This window comes from Nannobrachium achirus (assembly GCF_963921795.1).
Source record: "Nannobrachium achirus genome assembly, chromosome: 15".
NCBI lineage: Eukaryota > Metazoa > Chordata > Actinopteri > Myctophiformes > Myctophidae > Nannobrachium > Nannobrachium achirus.
The window spans coordinates 14,124,008-14,146,938 of NC_137822.1; the positions used below are offsets into that span (position 1 = coordinate 14,124,008).

Here is a 22,931-nt window from a genome sequence, read left to right on the forward strand (position 1 = left end):
GGGGTCTTCAACGTTTTCAGGCCAAGGACCCCTTAGTCGAGAGAGAGATGAAGCAGGGACCCCCACAACCTTTGATTCCATATGGTTTCATCGTTTGACCTTAAACTTGACCTTTCACTCTGTACTTAGTCTGCTCTTTTTCCCCTCTACACCAAACCTCTTTGCCGAAAATAGCCGATCTACAAGCTCACAACACCTCGCGGTGCGAGGCGTTGTGAGCTTGTAGATCTGCTCTTTTTGGCTAAAGTTCTCAGAATATGGACACTAGGGTTCAAGTGCATTCTATCACACAAAGATTTGGAGGACCCCCTGTAGTAACTCTAAGGACCCCCTGTTGAAGACCCTTGATCTAAAATGACACCTAGACACTTTCCCGGCTGGAGTGGATTATTTAACATTTCAAGTTTAGTCTCGGCGGAGGGCCACAGTGTACTGGCCCCGACCCAACGACACATTCACTCCACAATTTCAAGCTCCCTTTTCAATAACAGGCCATCCAGGAGGTCTGCCTAGAGTCACCCCTTTGCCAGTCGTTAATGTGAATGTCAGTTCGAAACATTTGTTAAGTTATATAATTCAGCGTGTATATATATATATATATATATATATATATATATATATATATATATATATATATAGCGCCAGAGTTCAGAGACTTGAAGAGGTGAACTTTGAGCTGAAGGAGACCCATATATATATATATAACCGTTTGTTTTCATCATTTAAAAAAATGAACTAAACTAGTGAAAACAGCCGATCTACATGCTTATAGATCAGCTGTTTCACGCCGTTTCCAGAAAACCGCGTATGAGGTCTGTTGAGGCCGGGCACTGCACTCCCCGCTGCGCCGGGAAATGAGCGTGCCGGTTCTGGAAAACCGTGTATCGGTCGAGTCGAGGCCGGGCACTGCGGTGGGGAATCCTGCTGTTTTCACTACTTTTGTGCGACGGCCTTGTATGATGAAGCAGGGCTTTGCTTTGCGAAAAAACATACAAATTTGAAAGTTGGAGATACAAGGTTTCCACCCGACAACGAGAGATATGTATATATATATATATATATATACACACACACACACACACAAAACACCATGGAAAACGCTAAAGGATTAGTCTGGAACATTTTTTGGGGGGGAAAAATGCGTCGAGGGTTGTTTGGTCATTTATCAGATGCAGACGCACAATGTGGTCCCGATTAGTGAGCAAATCCACTAATACGATACATTCTCTGATAACATAAGGAGAACGCTGTCCTGTAAATTGGGTGGAAGTGCATGTTTAGCTAAGAGGGAGACCCCGTAGAAGTCCTCTCCAAAGAGGAGTTTCATGAACATTGAGTGCATTTAACGCTCAAATACCTGGAACGCGCCCGAGTCGCGTTATATTTTAACCACTTTAACTGTTATTTTATGCTTTAACTATTGAAAAATAGCAGATATACAAGCTCACAGCGCGGCACGAGCATGTAGATCTGCTATTTTTGGAAAAATCGTGAAAATGTGTGCAAATCTTTGAGCAATATCTTTAACCCGATCTTTGACCTGACTTCTAAATCCTTCCTCTAAATCAGTGGTTCTCAAACCTTTTCTTGTCAAGGACCCCCAAAATTACAGGTATTTGGCCGCGGACTCCCACCTCAAAGTATGTTGTTCCAGGGACCCCCCAGAAGCAAATATTTGAGTTACAAATGTTCGCTTTTGAATAGATATATTCAAAGACTTGAATATATGCTCGCAGCGCGACACTCGGTGCCGCGCTGTGAGCTTGTATATCTGCTTTTTTTCAATAGTTAAAGCAGTCAATAATTCTAGGCCTAAATAGGTTAAAGCTGTTCCATGTAAATGCCCCCCCCCCCTCCCCCTCGCCAGCGGTGCAGTCAGAGAGGAGGTTAGTTTTCTGCAAAAAAAAAAAAAAAAAGTGTTTTTCTAGAGGCACCAAAACACCTTTTTCCTGTTGCACTTGGAACACGCATGTCAGCTTCAGCATGGTAATGTGTTTTCACTTCTTAAGCCGGATTTATGCTCGGCTGCGCGCTGGTGTCGCACGGGGCCAAAAATAGCCGATCTACAAGCTCACGACGACGTGCGACACAAACATCAAGTTTGTAGATCGGATATTTGGGAGGAGGAGGGAAGGGGGTAACAAAGTTCATAAAGGTCTTTTAGGGGGATCTCTGAATGCTTACTGTTTGTTTGTTTAGCGCTCGTGGGGGAGTGGGAAACGTGTGTGTATGTGTGTGCATGCCATAAGTACACATGCTTGCAAGCAAGTGTGTGCGTGCGTTTATTCCAATCTACTGTGACTGTACCCAGACATGTATGAGGTGAAAGTGACCAGAATGTGTATCTGGAGAAGCCCCTATAAGGAACATCTAAGCAGGTGAAAGTCTGCGTTCGTACAGTACTAAGCTTGCAGATCTGCTGTTTTCACTAGTTTGGGTACAGGGCAAAAAGTCTAATTTCTTTTTTGGGTCACGAGCTAAAAGGTTTGGGAACGGGAACCACTGCTGTAGAGCGTTTGATCAGTAAAGGGGGTCCCCCCACATCCCCACCAATTAGCTAGGTTGGTTTAGGGAATATGTCAAAAATCATAAAACTGGTTTAGGGAATACGTCAAAAATCATAAAGATTGTGCATGCACAGTCTTTGTCATGGTCTTAGTTATGGGAATAAGGTTTTCAAAAGCCATCGCAAACAACTTGAGCTCGCCCCCTAGTGCAGGGGTTCCCAAACATTTTTGTCTCTGAGACACCCCTACATTATAATTTTCACTTCCAGCACCTTATATTTATAGCATATCGTCGTTGTCGGGTGGAAACCTTGTATGTCCAAAACTGTTCGTTTTGTATTTATCATCTATAGAATGTACTAAACTAGTGAAAACAGCCGATCTACAAGCACACAACGTGCTTGTAGATCGGCTGTTTTCACTAGTTTTGTGCGACAGTCTTGTATGATGAAGCAGGGCTTTAGTGATTATGTTGCGAGGAAAACGTTGAGATAATAGCAATTTTGGTTAGAACTGACTGAAAATGACTTTGTACAAGTTAAAAATGATTCTAAATATTTTTTCAAGTGTCCAAATAAATTCCAAATATTATCAAATTATCTCGCGGCACCGCTGGACTGCCGTCACGGCACCCCAGGGTGCCCTGTCACAGACTTTGAAAACCACTCTGCCCTAGTGGTCTGTTTGAATCCAATATTAAATAGGTCAGTATATGGTTGAAACTAGCGTTGTGACGGTTTCCGGTTTTACCGGTTCGATCCGGATTACTTGATGATACCGGTTCAGTTTATGAATACCGACTAAACCGAGTTGAAAAAAAAAAAAAAAAGAAAGAGAGAAAAGTATCCAATTAAAATATATCTTACAAATGTAAATGTATGCTGGCGGCGTCACGTGTATTTTCCGACAGCATTAAATTGTATTTATTATGTTTGTGTATATGAGTGAGTCTATAGTGGAGCGCAGATCTGCTACTGTTGACAGCTCACGGCTCAGACAGCGACCCCGCCTCCTCTCCCCGTCCTCTTCATTCAATAACAACTGGATACACACGCTATTGTTTATAGATGTGGTGGACATTGGACGTGTTAGAAGCCACAGGTCTTCAATGCGTCTTTACAACAATAGCGACGATTAACGTCGGGGTGAACGTGGTCAAATAACCTTTATTGGCTATACTACAACACTGAGGAAGCAAGCTAGCCTAGCATGTATGCTAGGCTAGCATACACTGAGAAGATCCATATAGATGTATATAAAATAACAGGTGGCTGTTGATTATGAGGACACTGTAAAAGTGCTCTAGTGCTCTACAAGAGTTATAATTTATGGCTAAATCGGCACCATAAATGTGTCCGCTTCTATCTGCGCCCCCAAGTGGTCAACATCCGGTATTACCGGTTCGGTCCGGTTTTTAATTAATTACCGAACTGGTTTAAAAAAAATCTAACCGTCACATGACTAGTTGACGGGTCGCGAGGGTAAACAGTTCCAACTGAGACCTCCAGATTTCCCGAGCAACTTCCTCCACTCCCTCAGGGAGTATACCGAGGCGTTCCAAAGCCAGTTTGGAGATATAATCCCTCCATCTGGTCTTTGGTCTGCCGCACGGGGTCTCCTTCCAGTGGGACGCGCATCGAGGACCTTCCTGGGGGGGGGGGGCAGTTAGGGGTGAACTGTCTTGCTCATGGACACCTCTACACATATCCTGGGGCTGGGAATTGAACCTGGCACCTTCTGTTTCTCAGGCGGCATCGAACCATTCAACTATGACTGCCCTGAAGACAGGGTCTCCCTTTACAAGTACCATACTACCATAAACCTGATAAAACTGATATTGTTTACAGAGAACTTCTTTAATTATCCACCATACTATTACCATATCCTCTCCTATCCTATCAAATGCCTCATAATTTGACACAAAATATCCCTTAACGGTGTGGTCATAATATACGCTTCTTTTACCACCACCTTGAATGGACTTACACAATATATACTTTCAACTTTTGTATTCCTGACCCATATTTTGCCCAACTGACATCAACAGAGCCCAACTGACATCACCGACTGACATCACTACAGTGCCCAAATTTGGAGATGACATCACAGACTGGCCTGGACACGGAACACCATAAATGGGCATAAAAGAGTGCCAGACGGATACAACGGGTATTGCACAACTGGACATCGATGGTGACTATTCTGCCCAACAGGCACCGGTCTGGGTTCTCCAACGTTACTTCTGAGACTCCTACATTCAATCCCTCATCGCACATCCCGGGGCACAGGACTAGTTATAATATTACTCTGTTTACTAAAACAGACAGGGAGACCGCTATTGAACAAACAACAAGATAAGCGCGGTCGAAAATCATAATTGCAGATTATCAAGGTGACCGTCCAACCACTGCCTCTCACGTTCAGGGGCGTCAATTGGGTATGGCAGGGGTATGCAGCTGCCATACCCTGGGTCCAGGTGGGAAAATAAAAGTTACTTTTAAATATAAATTCATGAATGTGTCTGGCTATCTGCGCTGTTTTTATATGTTGTTAAATTACAGTAAAATAACTACAAATGCAACATTTAAATAAAAAATGGTCACTTTAACAAGGTATTATAATTATATTCTCCCCATCTTGACAAAATGGTATATTCCCAGGTTCCGCAGGTCAGCTGCACAGGTGCAATGCATTATTGTTGCTGCACTTGAACAACCATTCCAGGCTGCCATATCCAGCCCAAGAAACCGTAGAAACGGGGGAAATAAATGTATCATGCCTGTTGCTAAGGTATGGCAACATGACTGGTGTCTTGCACGCGCGCCTTCAGTCATGTTGCCATACCTTAGCTTTTTCTGAACTGACGCCACTGCTCACGTTATCTCCAGGCTCACTGTGTTACAGTTGTCAGGCTATAATGCCTAATGTACGGAATATGCCCCGTCGCACGACGGGATCCAACGCCCAATAAAAAAAGCAGACGCGGCGCATCCGTGACACGTTGTGTGAGCTTGCAGGTCGGCCGATTCCCAAGCACACACAAAACGGTCGTGCGACGAAGTAGGAATCGGGGCTTATAATGGGGTTTTCCCCCCCTCACAGATCTCTAGCAAACGTGACCGCTTCCTAATGGGATGCAAACGCCAATATGCACTCATTAGCTGGATATTCTAATGGCGTAATCTTCAAAGAGGCGAAGGCTGGCGGGTTCAGCAACAAGGTCAGTCCGTTGGTGGATGACGTTTTCAGGCTTTCCACTACTAGTGGAAGGGGAGGGGTGGAGGCTCCCCATCTGTCAGCTAGTGCACTCAAGGCTAAAAGGTGCGCTAAAATGTTCGTAGGGCTCCTAGTGTAAACAGCTGTCATAATTCTGCCATGCTCAATTAATCTAACACAGTACACTTTTCCAGACCCTGCCTGCATAGTAGAAAATCCTGGGTGATAATTTAGCTCCGAGGGTGTAAAAAAAGAGAATGGGACCCGAACGAACCCTTCACTGGTCCTTTGACTGAGGATTTTTACTGTGTGTGTGTGGACTGTGGCTGGGTGGTCACAGCAGCCAAGCACGCAGGCACACACACACACACAGACACAGACATGCACACACACACACACTCCTGCACGCTTGCGTATAATTTGCAGACAAAGTGAAACGCTGTTGCGCACGTGCAGCCCTAATACATACACAAACGCATGTAACACCTCGGTATTTGCATACTACACACTACAGTTAAAGAGCTGTCAAGTTCAAAGGCAACCTTGCTTGCACTTGCCATTTGTCTTTCCCACAAGGAAAAGGAAAATACAGGGGAGGGGAAAAGCATGAAAAGAAAAACAGAAAGAAAAATGTCAGAGGTAGGTACCTGATAAAAGTGGACTTTTCGTTTACGTTTGAACTGTTCCGGCTTTGAGGGGGTCAGGGAAAGGTGCTGTGTATACTGTCGGAGGACAAAAGTGACGCGCGCACAGCCCTAAAGAGACACTGGAAAATTCCACTGATACTTTAAGTCAGGGACCTCGACCGTCGAAACATGGTGTATTGATTAACCACTTTGAACCTGTCATCCCTATGCTGTCCATGTCATTAGAGGCCGAAAACTGTCAAGACATTTCAAAGATTTTCAAACAATTAAAAGAAAATTCGAAACGCGCCACACCATTTTTTTTTTTCAAAATGATTGACAACAAGGCATCTTCTACAAGCTCACATTGTGTTTGCGATGCGTTGTGAGCTAGAGCAGTGGTTCTCAACCTGTGGGTCGGGACCCCCAGGGGGGTCCCCAAATTATTTTGAGGGGTCCCCAGATGATTAGCTAAATGTAGCTAAAAGTCAAAAACATTGTTTTCTCGCTCAACAGTAAACGGACCAACATACAGTGTAATAGTGTATTACAGTGTATACATGGTAAGTGACAATTTAAGGACTTTAAAGACATTTTTAGTACCTCTGGTCAAACACTGGTCAAATTGTCAAATATTGCCAGAATTGTGAAAATTGTGACAATGGAATAGATCGAGTCAAACTAAATGTAATGCCAACTCCTGCAATTCCAAGTGCTTGTGCAAGGTGGGGGGTCCCCAGCTAAAACATGATTATTTTGAGGGTCGAGGACTGAAAAGGTTGAGGACCACTGAGCTAGAGTAGATCTGCTATTCATTGTACAACAAAGGTATACGCGGCCTGCTTAAGTGCTTAATATGGAGCCTTCTCACCTCTCCAGAACTACTTAACTGTAGGCCTAGGACCAAACTGTCATGTTTGATTCATTCCAACAAACAATTTACTTAAGCAATGAAAATGCTATAAATAATAGGGCGCTGAATGAACTGTCACAAGTTTCATTTGAAAACTGCCTCCAACTGTTCCAGGCGGGTTTCGCCACTAACCCCATAAAGCAGCTAATCCAAATCTTCTCGTCTCAGCCATATAAAGGAACAATCAGCTTTTATGAATGTCAGATAACATAAATTGCTACCACTTACTCTGTAACTTACTCTTTAAACCGTGCCAGCACTTGAAACACCCTCATTAAATTTAATGACTCAAATGGGGATTTTGTGGCATTTTATAACGCACTTATCACAACATACCAACACAGTAGGAAGGGCATAATGTGCTGGAGGCAAAGGTGACGGTAGTTTAAGAACGACACTTTCCCAGACACCCAGTCAGAATGGAAACCTGCTCGATTGATATCATGATGCATTGTTCGTCACTTAAGCCAGTGTTTGTCAGACTTTCAAATGTCAAGGTCTCCCCTTAACTGTGACAGAGTACAGATGGAACCAAATGGACCTGTTAGGGTCCATTTGTACACTGTCAGAGTTACAGACGTACAAGGGTCAATTTAGAACCCACAGAGTCCCTCTTAGAGAACCACTGACTTAGGCCCTATTTTAATGTGTCGTATGACTATGATGAACAAACTCACATGTTGTGAGATTGTAGATTGTAGGCTATTTATTTACACTAATTAATTTACTATTTTCTTGGATTTCTCAGATTATTATTATGTTTCTCTTTGAAGGTTTTTGAAAACTTTCAACTTTCAAGAAGCTTGTTGGCGAGAAGCTCAACGACTGCCGCAGGGAGCGTGAGTGACATCACCTATTGGGTTCTAAAGCTTTAGTGTGGACCCCCATTTGAAAAGGTTTTGTGCCAGGGACCCCCCAGAAGAGAAGATTTGCATCAACATTTTTCAAACACTTTCAAGCCTTTTCTAAAAAATGTTCAAAAAATAGCAGGTGTGCAAGCTCGCAGCGGCACGAAGCGGTGTAGTGTGATCGCGTACAGCGTTAATTCACAAACAAATATAGAATATGGAGGTGCACGACAGCGACGATATACTGCATGGGCATAAAAGAAACAGACGAGCAGGTACTCTGACAACAGGTTCAGCAGGTACATATGCCGTTAAGTGGGTGGGAGCACATGCATTCCCAAGTGGCATTGGTCCGAAGGTTCATTAGTCCGAAGGTTCATTAGTCCGAATTTGTTAAGAATACTATGCCTAACTCTAACCCCAACCCTAACCTCAGTAACCCTAACTAAATTCGGACTAATGAACCTTCGGACTTATGGGCAGTCCCCTGCATGGTCACAGAGAACACATCTAGGATTGAGTTGGATGCAATTGAGGCGGTTAACTTAGTATAAGGATCGGGCTTGTGTCACCTGTGTTTTTGCCAGTTCCCAAAACTTTCCCAGGTGTTTTATGATTATTTCAAAATCAAATGTCATAAGAATATTTCTGGCCGAATAAGTTGATGATGTGATGAAATATATACTGTATTGGGATGAAAGTATATAGATTTTATCTTTTAAAAAAGAAAAGGAGTCTCATACTTTATAATATCAACATAATGCCAAGCCCTACTGTAATGGTGCTTTAGAACCATTTAAACCAGGAAAGTATCTGGGTAATTTTAGTTTTCAGCGTTGGCTATTCAAAAATAGCAGATATGCAAGGTCACGATCTTGTGCAATGCTATTTTTATGAAAAATTGAGAAAAGTGTGAGAAATAATGATTTTAGAAGGGGATTCGTAGAACTCAACGTAGGTCTCAATCGGTTAAGAACCTACTAAGATGAAGGATTCAGGTTCATATTACGCTTTTTAAAAATAATATCCTTCGTCAACTAAAATGCTGGAGCGAGAGGCATTCAAGTTCAGCATCATAAATGTACCACTGCTGTTATCAGAGCTCATATCTGCCAATGTGTGCACATAATTGTCCCCAGCAGGTCATGGAAGAGCGCCTCTGTTCCTCTTGTGATTTATTTTCCTCTCCCTTTCGATGCGGGACAGTCCAACATGACCCGGATGCAACGGGCTAATAGGGCACAAAAAAGTTTGCATAACATTTGAACACAGAACCCGATGTTCTGATTGTGTGCACGTGCGTGTGAGCCCGGCAGCCCGCGCACCAGTGTCTGTGAGTCTGCGTGTGTGTGTGTGCGCGCGCGTGCGTGCGTGTGTTTGTTTGTGTATGCATGTGCAAACCCCAGCCGGGGGGTCAGCCTGGGCCGAAGTTTTCAGTCAACTTCAATTAACACTTTCTCCCACGACAAATCAAGAAACATGCCGATTTGCACTTGAGAAAATCTTCCTCTGTTTAACATTTCAAAGTTTGCTTTTGTTTTAATCCAGATACAGAATGACTTACAAGGGAGGAGCAATGCTTACTCAAGACAAGACTTCCCGTTTCAGGTTCACCTACTTGGGTTAAATACTTTGTTGTACCCAAAATACCAAATCCACAAGCTTTACAAGTTCACTGCAAGCTTGCGACGCGCGTCACAGCGTGACATGTTGTGAGCTTGCAGATCTCTGACACTATTTTTGGCACACGATACCGACGTACAACCAAAGAATAGCTGAAGCATTACCATCCCTACAGCCAGGGAAAACAACTCTTGTATTGGCTCATAAGGTGATTCAAATTTCTGTCAAGGGGAGTATAGGTTAGGGTCCAGGGTCTTGCTCCAAGGAATTTTCCCCAGGATACGTGGTGGGGGCAGCGGACTGAACCCTGGGGCCTGTCTGATGCCAGACACTTTGTGTAACATATACTGCAGACAGTGTCCATGTTTACTACTCTCAACCTGTTTGCTCCCTTTGTGCACGTGTCATTCTCAAGATCACTAATCCTGTGTTATTCTGAATCACGTGACGCATGATGTCACTCCCCGTTTTTTTTACTCAGTAAGCAAATACATGATGAACCAAGTTCCAACCCATATTGTTTAACAGAAATCAGCCAGTCTACTCTACACCAGTTGTTATGAAAGTGGGGCCCATGGTCTTGGTTCCTTGAGGGGGTTCCAAATGGGGCCTTACAGGTCTGTAACTCTGAGAGTGTCCAAATGGAACCAAATGGACCCTTACGGGGCAATTTGGTTGCATTTGGACAATCTCAGAGTTATGGGGGTGCTTGAAAATAAAAGGTTTGAGAACCACTGCCCTACACAATCATGCATTGTTAATCAGTAGTAGCACTACTAAACATTCTAACTACAGAATGAATGTGTGGCCCAAAACCCCAAAGCTTTGACAAACAGGAGGGCATCAGAATGAGCCAAGCATGCAACAACAGAGCAGGCAACTCGGGGCAGCATAGACTGGAGAAGATTAGTTCTTTTTTTTCTCAATGAAGAATATCAACATGGCAGTCTTCAGATACTATACAAGCCACCAAAACTCATGAACAATGTCATGACAGTTGTGTGTGTACTGTATGTGCCTAAATGTGCGGTTTAGCTGTGCCGTCTCTGTCTTGTTGAATACTATTCGATCTCTTACTTGTCAAATTGTGAAATGATTATAGCTAGCTATGCTCAGGGAGGAAATAATTAAATAAACAGAAATAGCAGCGGTCTAAACAACAACACAGTGGGGGAAAAACAGCTGTAGCAAAACAACCCACAGTTCTGGATCAAAACAATGGGATAGGGCTGTTTGTTAGAGGCCCCGGGATTGTTGGGAGCCTTTTGTGGCCTGAGTTGGATTTAAAAGATTAGGCAGCATGCTTGATGATGGTATTGTTGGTTCTCAAAGGGTCTTTCCCCGGCCCGTTACTGTAAACGCAATGCCGTAGACACATGGAGGGGAGTAGGAACAGGACTAGGGCTGTCACAATTATTACATAATCGCCTAATCGTGATTATTTGACATAATCGTGATTATTTTTCATAATCGTCATAATCGTTTCCATGTTGAAAAAAGTTCATATATTAAAAAAAAGTCAAAAATAGTGGAAATAGCAGATCTACAAGCTCACAACGCGTCGCATCGCGACGCGTTGTGAGCTTGTAGATCGGCTATTTCCACTATCAATGTTCTTTTTTAAGTATAGTTGTCAAATGTCAGTAATTTCTCTGTATATATTTAGGTTATGCGTCATATCTACCATGTGCAACTTCAAAGCCTAAAAGCCAAACAGAAATGTAATTGTCATTGACAAAAACACAATTGAATCGTTAATCGCAATATTTTGAGGGACAAATAATCGTCATGTCAAATGTCATAATAGTGACAGCCCTAAACAGGACATGGACATAACATGCCCAAGTTGACGGCCACCTTAATTGTAATCATGTACATTACTTTACAAAGTGTATGGCTCACGCTGACCCGAGTTCAACTGCAGACTACTGATTGCAGTGTTACCAGATGGGAAATGTTGAATTATCGTACCGGAGGCTCAGAATTATCGTATTTGACATAAAACTATCGTACACGGCCAAAAAAGAGAAATCACTCGCGTAAAAACGTAATTTCACCAAAAAATGCGTCTTTAGTGTAAGAAACGACCTCGTTTTAGACTCCTGCGTGACAAAAACGCATCAGATATGCTGTGTGGAGGCAGGCAACTTCTTGGAGCTTACACAAATAAAAGCCTGAAACTGGTCTGGAAAGATGCAACCAGTGTTTTTAATGCCTCCAAGTACAGATCTAGGGTCAGATTGACTGATTTCCTGGCTTATTTTGAGAAGCCAAACCAGATCCCAGATCAGCAGCCAGGGAAAATAGTGAATTCACGCTCTTTTTGATGATATGCCGAAATTATCGTACATTTGGGGATTTTTGGAATTATTGATCGTACATCGTACAGAGGGTCAAATTATCGTACAAATACGATAATTATTGTACGTCTGGCAACACTGACTGATTGGCTTCTTAGTGCCAGTTTGTGGGACACGCTCATCACACACATACACAGGGGCGTCACAATGGGGGGAAAAGTGGGACTGAGTTACTAGGGCCCAAGATGGAGGGGTCCTTAATTATTTTATACTTTAGTGATTGAAAAATAGCAGATCTACAAGCTCACAGCACGGCACCGAGTGCCGCGCTGTGAGCTTGTAGATCTGCTATTTTTTTTTAAAAGTCGTTAAAATGTGTGCGTTTCCAAAATAATGCGTTTCCAGTCTAAATGGGTTAAACCCCCTCCCCTATGAAGAACATTCATGGGGGGGCCGCAGTGAATCCTTGTACCCAGGGCCCAGAATTTGGTGTGACACCCCTGAGTGTGAGTGTGTGTTTGGAGGAGGGGGGGGGGAAAGGCTACAAGAAGGATAGAAACCCCGGTGTAAGCCTCTCTATGTAATGGTCTCTGCCAGTCACTTAATAAAGTGACACACAGGAAACCTCAGTTCAGTTGAGTTCAAAGCAGCCCAGCTGCACTGGGAGCAGGCAGGCTACTGGCAAAGCAGTGAGTCTAGTAGTGTGTGCAACGCTCCCTGTCGGCAGCCAGAAGAAACAGATGTAGAGCAGATAGACCTACACTGTACGGTGTCAGGCATATTCGCCTAGGAAATATTCGCCTACACGCATTTGGTCCTTTCGCCTGGCATTTTCGCCATGGAGGAGTCTTTTCACCTACCTGTCTGAGCCATTTCGCCTACCCTCAATTCTGCTGTCAGACTGTCCATGTTTGCATATTATCTCTTTGTCATTTATAGTGACTGTGACAGTGGTATTGTAGGCCTATAACCTATTGTTTTAACATTAGGCTATACAAAATATAGACCTATATGTAGGCTATTAGCCTATATATAGATATTTGCTACATCTAAACAACCTTGCCTGTCAACAGGCATAAAAAAACAATTTGCCATTTCTTTTAGGAATAAAATGTGATGTAAATAATGAATGTCAAATAAACTGTTAGATTCACTTGACACCACTGTCACAGTCACTATGATATTTAAATGACAAAGAGATAATATGCAAACATGGACAGTCTGACAGCAGAATTGAGGGTAGGTGAAATGGCTCAGACAGGTAGGTGAAAAGACTCTCCTCCACGGCGAAAATGCCAGGCGAAAGGACCAAATGCGTGTAGGCGAATATTTCCTAGGCGAAAGTGCTAGTGACCCACTGTACAACTAACAGCGGTACATCTCCATTCAGAAACATTGCCATTCAGAAGATTGACTTCCATTATTCTAAATGGAGGTGTCACCTAAACCTAACCTAAACCCTAACCTCAGTGGGGGTATTTCTGAATGGGGATGTTTCTATGTGGGGGTGTTTCTGAATGGAGGTCTGCCCCCAGTGGTGCATGGCTTCTACTAGGTCACAATAGATAGAGATGATGATGATGATGATGATGATGCAGTAGTAGGCTATACTTTGTCAAATATAGCTATATAGGCTACTAAAGGACATAATGTGCTCCTCGTGGCAAGGTTGCAACTGGAAGGAGGGGGTAAAAAGTGTTCCCAGACTACGTCTAGGCTACTATACATTGTGTGTAAACAAACGACTAGTCACTACTCACGGACTAGACTGCATACGCTCCGCTTCGCAAGCAAGCAGGCTACTGTCACTGTCGCGCGTTAGTTTTGACTATACCGTCTGTCCTTAGGATAACGGCTAAATAACCTATAATGCATGCTCACATTTATGTTTTTTTTCTCCCTCTCTCTATTTCTTTTTTTGGAAAACGGCAACGTCGTCACCCATTAGTAGTAGAAGGCTATCGCCGAATACCCGCGTCGCCGCGGTTTGTGTTGTGAAACGCAGCAGCTGTAGGCAATGGGTAATTTAGGTTATCTCCCTTGAAGTCGTCTCGTGTGTGTGTGTGTTGGTTGTGTCGTTTAACCAAACAAACCAACTGATCTACAAACTGACAAAGCGGCACCATTAAAGTATAAATGATAGGCTTAATTCAGCGTTATTCAAGGGGGGGGGGGGGGGGGGGGGGATTAAACACTGGAGTTCGAACGTAAATCCAGTAGCCAATCTATCTAGCTCTGCTCCAGTCCAGAGAGTTAGAAGGAGTCAGTGGCGTCAATTCAGAAAAGGCTAAGGTATGGCAATATGACTGGTGTCTTGTACGCGCGCCCTCGCGCGCGTACAAGACAACAGTCAGGTTGCCATAATTTAGCAACAGGCACGATGAAAAGTAAATGTCATTTCCCCCTGTAGCCATAGATAGGTATGGCAGCTGCCATAGCTTGCCATACCCAATTGACGCCTCTGGAAGGAGTTCTCCGCTATGTCATCGAGTGCGTTGCGCGCTCACACACCGCGGTATCCCCCGCTTGCTCAGCCTCTACCGTCTGTAGTAGGCTACAAATAATAAATACACTTTTTAGGCTACTCAACAAAACAAAGACGGTTCTAAGATGTTGTAAGCCTACTTTCCTTGGTGGGAAGACTCGGAGCCCCCTCACCTCACGTCTAAAATACACCTTTTTGGCCAGAAAAGAATATTATTTCAATGGAAGTTTTAACTATACTCCGCATCGCCCTCTACAGATCTTGTCAATAGAAATTTTCATTGACCAGATTTGGCTTCCTGTGAAATATTTTTATATTTTAATATTTTATGGCAAAAAAAAGTGTAGGTTTAGACGTGAGTGTGTTCCCACTAAGATAAGTATGCTGTCGTCTTTGTTTTGGTGAGTAGCGAAACGGTATTGTTTTATTTTTACTACAGAAGAGAGGATGCACAGCCTGAGCCTTTCCTCCTGCGGGAGCAATAAGGGCTCATCGGTGACATAGCGTTTAAAGGAGATCCAATCCAAATGTGTCGTTTTTTTTCTGGGGGGAGACACTCAAACATTGCGGCATGCATTTCACGCGCGCTGCCAGCGGCGTCAGTTCAGAAAAATCTAAGGTATGGCAACACGACTGGTGTCTTGCACGCGCGCGAGGACCAGTCATGTTGCCATACCTTAGCAACAGGCACGATTATTACAGTACATTTTTATTATTTCCCCTGTAGCCAACCAAGGCATGGCAGCAGCCATAGCTTGCCATACCCAAATTAACGCCTCCGTGGACACCTCTCTCCTCCTCTCCATAATAACAAACCCCTCTCGCTTTCGTTGCTTCGGCGGCGGTGGTGGTGGTGGTGGTGGTGGTGGTGACGTGCTCACTTTCAAAGTTTGGGGACCATTACATCATAGTTTTAAAATAGCCAAGCAAAAGCCGAGCCCCGAGCAGCACTAGCAGCAGCACTATAGTCGGCGGTTCATAGAAATGACATATTTTACGCACAGTCAAGTGACATCAGCCCGCCAATCAAATGATGCGGTATAAACCGGTGGTTTTCAAGCCTTTTTCACATCACAAGGACCGTTATTTATTCGGCATTTTGAGCCGCGGCCCCGCGGACCACCGTTTGATGAGATTTTTAGCCTCTCAGACCCAAGACTTGGATACGATTTTTGTCCACAATTCCATGCTGTATTGGTGCCATATAGGAGAGAATAGATCAAGCCTACAGGCAAACGTTGACTAAAATAAACATTTATTTAATTGTTTAGACTTCTTTTAAATCAAGTAGGCTAGGCTATTACATATGTTTAACATCAATAGGCATAATTTTAACTCTTGATAGCGTAACATGAAACCAAATGGACCCGTTTCATCATTTTTCAATTACACTTCCAATAGCTAAATATGTATAAGGGACGCGTCCATTTGGTTATGATGAACTCTAGGCTACATAATTTAAGCTGGGGGACCACCTTGAGGAACCCCAATGACCACTGGTGGTCCCCGGACCACTGGTTGAAAACCACTGGAATAATAAACGAATATCACAGCGGCCGTTCGGTTTATTCATGCCTCCCTATCCCTCCCTCCCTCCTCCATGCTATACAACAAGTCATCTTGTTAAAAAGCTTGTTTTTAAAACAGTCAATATCGGGGTGAAAGTGCAATGTAAAAAAAATGACATGATATTACTAGCACTGTAACGGTGAGTGAGTGTCCTCCCCCTTTAATGTGGCGAAATAAAAATGTGAGCCCTAAAAGCTCCGCTGCACCTTTGAAAGCATTACATCACTGTCTAGTAGTCTGATATATATATATATATATATATATATATATATATATATATATATATATATATATACTCGTCAACTAAAAAAAAACAATGCATGTTTTGAGGGGCTGATGATGGCACACATGCACAAGTTTGCAACAAATAGGCTACCCCATGCTACACTTTACAGCAGTTAATGTTACTATAAAGCAAGATTATGATGATGTTTGTGGGGGGGGGGGGGGTGTGTGTGTGTGTGTGTGTGTGTGTGTGTGTGTGTGTGTGTGTGTGTGTGTGTGTGTGTGTGTGTGTGTGTGTGTCAGATATAGACCAGTGGTTTTCAACCAGTGGTCCGGGGACCACCAGTGGTCCTTGAAGAAGCGGGTTCCAGGTGGTCCCCAGCTAAATGATGATGGAGAGTTGGTAACCAAACCTTGTAGATATGTAAGAGTTTTAACTCTTGAAAAGCGTAAAATGAAACCAAATGGACCCATAACTGGTCAATTTGGTTTCATTTTACGCTCCCAAGAGTTACATTCTTGTTAAAAACATCTGCATTACTTAATTTGCAAGAAGTCTACAAAATTAAGCAATAGGCCTACAGCATGGGATTGTGGACTTAAATCTTTGCCATAGACAACAAAATGTTCAAAAGTTTGGGTTCTGAGAGGCTAAATCTCCTCAAACGGTGGTCCGTCCGTGGCTCAAGTACAGAATAAATAAATGATGGACCTTGATGTGAAAAGGGTTGGAAAAAGCACCGTGTCAGTCAGATATAGACGGGGTCCTACCTGCGATCACTGTGGGCGATCGCTGACCTCCCTCCGGCTTGATCCACATCTCCAGCGTAAAGTTCCCCCTGGGTATCTCCACGCCGGGCTTCAGCCGGAGCTGGTCCCCTCTGCCGGTGAAATAGACGGCTTTCCCCCGGCCCGGAGCGCCGGAGCTCTCCTCCGCCTGCGAGGAGGAGCGCCGCCGCTGCCGGAGCGCCCGCGACCGCTCATGACTCAAGCCGGGCAGGGAGCGCTTGCCCCGGGGCAGCCGCGTGGCACAAGAAGCCCCCGGGACGGCGGCTTGCTTCGCCTCCCTCATGCGCACCAGCTCCCTCTTGGATCTCCCCGCGGTCCTCCGGACGGTCCCGCACTCTGATCCAAAGCACAGGACGAGTATCACGAGACAGGACACCCAGGGAGATGTCCAAAGTTTCATTTTCAAGGAAGAGGAGATGGTAAAAAAATAATATATATAGAGCAATAATAACAATAATAATATAAAAAACAGAAAAGAAAAGAAACAAGTGATTAACTAAGAAAAATGTGTAAGGTCCAAAAACCAGAAATGTTCTCCTCTTTGAAATCTTCCCGAAGATTTCTTCTTCTCTTTTCTTTTTTTACAGCCGCATGTCAAAGCGTAGAAACTGTCTAAATAACCCCATAAAGCTATGCTGTTATTCCCTCTTTATAATGCTAAGCCACGACCCCCTCTCTCTTTAAGCAAAACTACTCTCCTGGAGACATTCAGGGGGACACAGGAATATTTGATTCATGTATGTGTTCCACGGTGCCTTTTCAATGGGTCCCATTTAGCCAAAGGGATGACTAATAAGTAATCAATCAAGTGGGGGGTCCGACGGATGCCCCCTCATCCCCCTCTAGACGGCTGGAGTTAGGAGGACTCGCACAGCAGATCCACAGTTGTCCGCCAAGCCAAGACTTGTCACACCTTTCTGCTTGTTCCCTTATCCTGCCCGTAAAACAATATAAAAAACAAGCCCACATATTAAATCCCAAAGAAAAGTGAAAAGAAAGCGACCTCTCATTTTATTGCACACACAACAAAAAAAGAAGAGGAGGAAAATTCACACTAAAAATGATGACATCCTAAAAACTTGGCATTTCTGGTCGCCTGCCTGCCTCTCACACAAAAAAAGTTGAAATGTAATAGTGTTAAAGGTCTACTAAATTATATCTTGTAAGGCGAGAGAGAGAGAAACGGGGACAGAGTAGAGAGAGAGAGAGAGCGCAGCAGAAGTCTAAAGCATCGCGATCCTCATTGATTTGCCTGGAAGCACAGACTCTTGGAGAGAGAGAGAGAGAGAGAGAGAGAGAGAGAAAGAGAGAGAGAGAGAGAGGGGGGGGGGGGAGAGGAGAGAGGGGGAGGGGGGGGGGGGGGGAGAGAGGGGAGAGAGAGAGAGAGAGAGAGAGAGAGGAGAGGGAGAGAGAGCCAGGGACTGGTCGTCCGCTTTAGGAGCATTTTCTTTTTTTTTTTTCTCCCTCTCTCTCTCTCTCTCTCTCTGTAAGTCTTTTTAAGAGCAACTCATGTTTCAAATGTTCCGGGGCTGTGTTTTTTGAAGTGGAAGTCACACAGGTAGGCTACTCTCACTGACGGCCAATATTCTCCCATCTCTCTCTCTCTCTCTCTCTCTCTCTCTCATCTCTCTCTCTCTCTGCCTCTCTCTATCGCACTCTCTCTCTCTCTCTCTCTCTCTCTCTCTCTCTCTCTCTCTCTCTCTCTCGTGGCACATAGTGATCGGGTGGTGTTTACACAGAGAGAGTGTAGAAAGCGTATATGTATCCCTCTAGCGGTTACAATTTAAACCACCGGTTCCCAAGCACTGGGTCCGGGGCCCATTTGTGGGCCATGGGACCGATTTCTATGGGGTCACGACTCAAGTAAAAAATCCCATTTTCTTTTATACATGAAATAAAAATATTTATTTTGAAAAAAGGGGGGGAAACAACATTTTTTGTACCCCCTTTTGAATCGATTCAAAAGTTCAGAAAAAGCTAAGGTATGGCAACATGACTGGTGTCTTGCACGTGCGCCTTTGCGCGTGTGCAAGACACCAGTCATGTTGCCATACCTTAGCAACAGGCATGATATATTTATTTTAAGAAGAAGCACATATAATATATAATTATATATACCTTAAATATAATTATAATACCTTGTTAAAGTGACCATTACATTTTGTTAAATGTTGCATTTGTAGTTATTTTTACTGTAATTTACCAACACAATAACCCGCACAGATAGACAAAGAGACATGGATTCATATTCAGAACTAACTTTTATCTTCCCCCCTGGACCCAGGGTATGGCAGCTGCATACCCCTGCCATACCCAATTGACGCCCCTGTTTTCAAACAAAGAAACAAACACATCTAAGAAATGCCATAAATGAAACATAATAGACAATTAAGAAGTATATAGTTAAGCGATGCGTTGTGAGCTTGTAGATCTGCTATTTTGACTGTGTAATTTTCTCTTTTGAGTCACTCACAGGCTAAAAAGTTTGGGAACAACTGATTTAAACAATCCCCACTACAGCACCTCTATTTCTCTCTCACAGACTCTCCACATCACAACCCAGCATAGACTAGTAAACAATCATCACTGTTCCTAGTTTACAATGTGAAATCCACATTCGGAATCAATGGGGCTAAATTTACTATAATCAAAAACGTGTCTTAGGAATGCTACAAATACAAACAAATATTATTGAACTCAAGTCTCCATGGCGTGATGAACTACTCCTTTAACTTGCAATTGACTTAAATGCAGAAACAGTGTTTCGTGGCGTGTTTATCATTATTATATCCACACATTTACATTATAGGCCTGTGAGTTGATAAACCCTGTAAGTTAATTTTTTTTTTTTTTGGATTGAAATCAGAATCAAATACATATTTTTGCTTTAGTTCAAGTTTCACAACCGGCCTATCTCTGTCAGGTGGAAACCTCATAAATGTCCAAAACCATTACTTTTCAGCATTCAAATTCTAACATATACTGTATAGCGAAAGCAGCAGATCGACAAGCTCGAGGCGCGTCAATTCGCACAGCGTTTCGAGCTTGTAGATCCGCTAATGTTTTGATGCTTTTGTGTGACGCTGTATAACGTGATCAAGTATAGGCCATTCATTTACACAGAAAAAAACACACAAAGTTGAGAATATGGAGATGAGGTTTCTGTCTGACTGCAACGACACGTACGCACGCACACACGCACTAACGCACGCACGCACGCATGCACGCCATCACGCACGCACGCACGCACGCACGCACGCACGCACACACGCACGCACGCACGCACGCACGCACACACACACACAAACACACACACACACCCATATCAGAAACCTTGTATCTCCAAGTGTCTAATTTGTACGTTCTTTCGTAAGGTAATAAGCCCTGCTTCACCATACAAGACTGTCACACAAAGACTAGTGAAAATAGCGGATCTACAAGCACCCAACGCCTCGCATCGCGAGGCATTGGGTGCTTGTAGATCGGCTATGTTCACTAGTTTAAATAGTTTTTTAAACGATAAACACGAGACGAACGGTTTGGGACGTACAAGGTTTCCACCCGACAACAACGACATACAACTACATATGCATATCGTTCACTGTCTGCCACCCGTAGCACCAATGTAAGCATAGGGTTGAGTGAGCACTCGGGTTTAATGGGTTTCCACACACAGACAGTGTGAGAGACAGGAATGCCACCTCTTGGTGCTTTGTGTTCTCGTCCACGGCTGTTTGTTGCAAGTGTGTGCTTAGACGGCGGGGGAACAAGCAGCACCCGCCATAAAAAGCAAGAGGAAACAAACATTCAATATTTGCCTCACTCCTCTCCTACGTTGGTGTGACTCTGGGACAGATATCTCCCTTTGTCTCTGGAGAGAGAGAGAGCGAGACAGAGAGAGAGAGAGAGTGTGTGTGTGTGTGTGTGTGTGTGTGTGTGTGTGTGTGTGTGTGTGTGTGTGTGTGTGTGTGTGTGTGTGTGTGTGTGTGTGTGTGTGTGTGTGTGTGTGTGTGTGTGTGTTTTGGGGAGGGGTATACAACCTAGAAACTTGCTGGGAGTCGATTTCACATTGGTCACTAATTGGTCGAAATCTAATTTTTCCCAAGCCATTGGTTCTTAGAGTGGAGTCCGGGGTCCCCTTGAATTGAAAGGATTCCAGGGGTCCCTGGATTAGTTAACATTGCAAAAATAGTTTAATTAATCACTTTAGCCCCGTTTTATACCTTGGCCATTCAACGATAAGCCGAACTACACGTTCACAATGCGACGAGATGCGACACGCCTGTGAGCTTGTAGGTCTGCTGTTTTTGAACATCTTTTTTAAAGGAAAATCTTGACGTGTGACAAATTTGGATTTGAATCTTTTTCCAACACAAATCTTTTCTTCTAGGGTTTCCCTGGTATCGCTGTGAGCTTATATATGTATATTATGTATATCTGCTATTTGTGACAGTTAAAGCGTAAGAGTGTATGTGTGGTGTTGGGTGATGGACGCAAACAAACACCTCAGAGTTTGGGGGTCCTTGACATGACATGGGAACCACTGTTCTGAGACAGGGGGGGGGGACCTCAGATGACAGTGAAGTGACAATTTAAGGACTTTTTAAGGACTTTTAACATATGTTTAATGCCTCAAAAAAGAAAAACCTCATTACTGCATGAAAAGTAATCATCAAACTATACAATACAAAGTGGTAAAACATTGGAAGAATTGTGAAAATTGCAAATTTACAAGCTTGCAACGCAAGGCGTTAGCTCTGCTATTTTCACAATATTTATTTAGTCAAACTAAAGGCCTGTCCGTGGCATCTCCGAAATGTTCGGTGAGTCGGACTTTCCGACGTGCAGATTTCCGAACTCTAGTTCGGTCTAATGCTTTTCAGAAGTCGTGAGTGATTAAAGCAATAAGCCACAAGAGGCGAGTGGTTACCGGGGGAGTATACACCGGCTGAGAGGCGTTGGGAAACATGAGGCGCAGCCGAGTGTTTCCGACCCTCTCAGCCGGTGTATACTCCCCCGGTAACCACAAGCCTCGCGTGGCTTATTGCTTTTCTAAAACGGTCACAATAATTGCAACATGAAAATCATAGCATTGCATTATTTAAAGAAAAAAGTACACTTCTCCGCCACCAGGAAGAGACATTTCCTTGCGTTTACCAGTCACATCCAGGAATGGAACTTACGGAAGGCAGTGTGTGTTTACAAAGTCACGTCATTCTTTTTGCCAAAAAAATAGGGAAACAACACTTGTGTTAGATCAGTCTCATGTTAAGAACCATATTCGATCCATACACATGTTTATTTTCATCCAGATTTAGCTGCTATGTGGGTGAACAAAACATAAAAAACGCAAAGCATAGCAACCTATTAAGCTAAACAGCCGAGTGGTGCCTGGAGAATAGAGGGCGCTTGTTGCCTTTACAAGCCCCGCCCGGAGCCATTCAGTCACTGTCCTATGCATGTGGGCGGTGCTTAGAAGCACCCGCACGGCAGGATTTGAGAGGAAATCAAACGCTCGCTTCTCTAGTTCAGCCTCACGGCACAGTGGAAAGAAATAACGCACCTGGCTTTGATATAAACTGATTCAAGGTGTGGGTTACAGTCTCAGGTATACCATGGCAACCAGCCAATCAAAATCAAGGAATGGAACTAGCCGTTTTAGAATAATGTTTTTAGTCAAACCGGATCTTTTGACCGAAAAGTTCGGTTTTGGACAAAGTATGGACAGGCCTTTAGTTTAACACATCACACTCCTACATTCCATGTGCTTGTCAGGGTCTCCAGTTCAAATATGATTATTTTGCGGGGTCCCCAGTTCAAATATGATTAT

The 22,931-nt window shown here is 43.6% G+C and overlaps 1 protein-coding gene and 1 long non-coding RNA gene across 2 annotated transcripts in view; one reads left to right on the top strand and one right to left on the bottom strand.

The window, feature by feature from the left end:
• Positions 1 to 17,501, bottom strand: part of pappaa (pregnancy-associated plasma protein A, pappalysin 1a) — a gene marked incomplete at both ends in the record, with an annotated part of 282,732 nt that extends 265,231 nt beyond the window's left edge. The window contains 1 exon segment of the mRNA XM_080743260.1: positions 17,084 to 17,501. Coding sequence (XP_080599386.1) covers positions 17,084 to 17,501 — 418 coding nt within the window.
• Positions 1 to 22,931, top strand: part of LOC308299483 — a 711,129-nt gene that overhangs the window by 49,695 nt on the left and 638,503 nt on the right. The window lies entirely within an intron of this gene.